Source organism: Plasmodium reichenowi, chromosome 1 (genome assembly GCF_001601855.1).
Source record: "Plasmodium reichenowi strain SY57 chromosome 1, whole genome shotgun sequence".
Lineage (NCBI taxonomy): Eukaryota > Apicomplexa > Aconoidasida > Haemosporida > Plasmodiidae > Plasmodium > Plasmodium reichenowi.
Window position 1 is genome coordinate 66,420 of NC_033646.1, and position 2,686 is coordinate 69,105.

At 21.9% G+C, this 2,686-nt stretch overlaps 1 protein-coding gene across 1 annotated transcript in view; it reads left to right on the forward strand.

Moving 5' to 3' along the window:
- The window catches only part of PRSY57_0102000 (putative membrane protein), a gene marked incomplete at both ends in the record, with an annotated part of 2,559 nt that extends 944 nt beyond the window's left edge, over positions 1 to 1,615 (forward strand). The window contains one exon of the mRNA XM_020114356.1: positions 15 to 1,615. Coding sequence (XP_019970925.1) covers positions 15 to 1,615 — 1,601 coding nt within the window.
- Positions 1,616 to 2,686: the final 1,071 nt, after the last annotated feature.

The following is a 2,686-nucleotide window of genomic DNA, read 5'->3' on the forward strand; positions in this document are numbered from 1 at the left end:
TTCTTCCCTCTTAGGATACATTACAACGTTCAATAAGCTAAATGTACTAAAAAACAATATAAATAAAAATAACGCAACTCTCGAAAACGAATATTTCCACACATATCCAGTCCTCACAGGAATCGGAGAAACACTAACAACCATTATTACTGAAGGCAATAAAAATTTCGAGAATGCTAGAAATGTTATTAAAGAAGTTAAAAGTACAATAAAATATTCGTTTCATACTATTGACGAAACCATAAGAAATGTATTCAAAGATAATCTACCTAAAATTACAGGATTAATAACACAAGCTGGCAAATCTATCAAAGGAATAAATAACAAATATAAAATTAAAGAGCGTATTCCTAAATATACAAATATTATTTTATTAACTAATGTTATTTTATTGTTACCACCATTCTTAATATTATTAGGTATCATAATTTTTATGATATTTATTCTTATGGGAAATATACAAAAAAATAATAATTTCTTCATAAAATTATTTGGTCATTTCAGTGCTTACTTTGGTTTCCTCACAATAATTACTCTATCCTTTGGAATACTATTCTTAAGTACTTCAGTTATAGGAGGGACATCTTGTATTTTATCAGAAAGAATTTTAAAAAATGAATTACGTTTTGATATATTAAATAATACTCTTATAGATTATTGTATTAAAAATGAAAACGCACCATTAATTCACGATGATATAACAACAAGCTTTGTTACTAAAATTAATTCTTTCGATACAGGACATATAGATAATAATATAAACGAATATGAAAAACGTTTTACAATTTTAAAAAATTCTTTTTTTCAGAAGTCCTTAAAATTTATGGATTATATATGGATTGTTATAATGAAACGAGAAAACAATACATTTTTAAATAAAATAAGAAATGAACAAGTCAAAACATCCTTATTAATAACAGGTATTATAAACGAAAATATTAAATATCAAAATATGCAAGCTATAGGTATCAAATCCTATTTAACTACGTTGAACGGAATTATTTTTCCTGGAAATATTGGTAAAATATGTTTTAATGATAACATATGTGAAAAGGAGAATAATACATATAATATTACTGAGAATTCAAAAACAACCGATCAGAAATATAGAACTATACGTAATCTAATAAGTGAACACCTTAGACATGATTTGGATGCTATTGTTGAACTCTTTGTTTATAAAGCACGTATTCTAAAAGAAAAAATATTCGATATTAACGATCTTGATAGTAACGAAAAAAACAAAATAGGATGGAGCGAATATACACCCAGAAATATAAATGGAACACAAAAAAAATCAATCATTAATACTTTCCTAGTAAATGTTATTGAAAGTATTAACTTTTCAGAAATAATAAATTTCTTTGATAAAATGAGAAATCAATTTAATGTACTTAAAGAGCTAATTCTATTAAAAATTGATACATTAACAGAAAATACAAAATGTAATAAATTAGTAAAAGAACTTATTCATGTCAGAAAAGATTATTGTAATAACGTCGTTTTGAATTTATCTACTTTATCTGTATATTTAATTATATTTTCCATCACTTCATTTCTATTATGGTATCTATTTCTATTCTTGTGGTTCTATTATAATATTAAACCATCATAGATTAATACACATTCTTCCCACATAATAAGAAAAAGAATAAAAAAAAAAAAAAAAAAATAATAATAAAATAAATATACCAAATAAATAAAACAAATAAATAAAACAAATAAATAAAACAAATAAATAAAACAAATAAATAAAACAAATAAATAAGTAATTATTAAAAGGTAACATATATATATATATATATATATATGTATATATTTATTTATTTTTTCTGTTTGTTTTGGTTTCATTCTATTCCATTTTTATAGCTTATCCATGCTATGTAATTCTCTCATAAACCTTACTTTTTTTTTTCATCCTTTATTTATATTAAATAAAATTATTGTTATTTGAAGATTACATTTTTCTCTTATTTTTTTTTCATTATATTTTTACATTTTATACTTTTCATATTTGTCTATTAGCTTTTTCAAACCTTTCATTATTGTTTTCATTCTTTTTTAACGAAAACTATTCATCTCAAAAATATAAGATATTTTATACGACGAATGCCATTGTATTTTTTGTTACGTAAAACCTGACTTCTTCAGGGAAAACACATGCGCATTTTCACCCATTTTTACCTAAGCATATTATAAAAAGTATATTAAATGTATGACTTGTTCAGGCGAGACAAGTATACATTTAAAACATTTTGGCTGGATATTGTTATATAAAGTATATTAAATGCATGACCTGTTCAGGTAACACAAATATAGACACATACATACATACATACATACATACATATATATATATATATATATATATATATATGTACACCTTTATATTGTATTAGATATATTAAACGGGTGGCTCCCTCTTGATACATTTAATCTATAAAATTACAACTTTTACTAATTTACACATTTTTCTTTTCCTTTGAAATAGATATATATTTTAAAAGAAAAATAAATTTAATTTAATTATTATTTTTAAATGGTTTAAAATGTTAATGTAGATATGTATATATATATATAGATATATATAAAATGTATACACACACAAAAATAAGCATTTTAAAAATAATATTAATCTAAAAAAAAAAAAAAAAAAAGAAAAAATTAAAATAAAATGAGAAAAAAA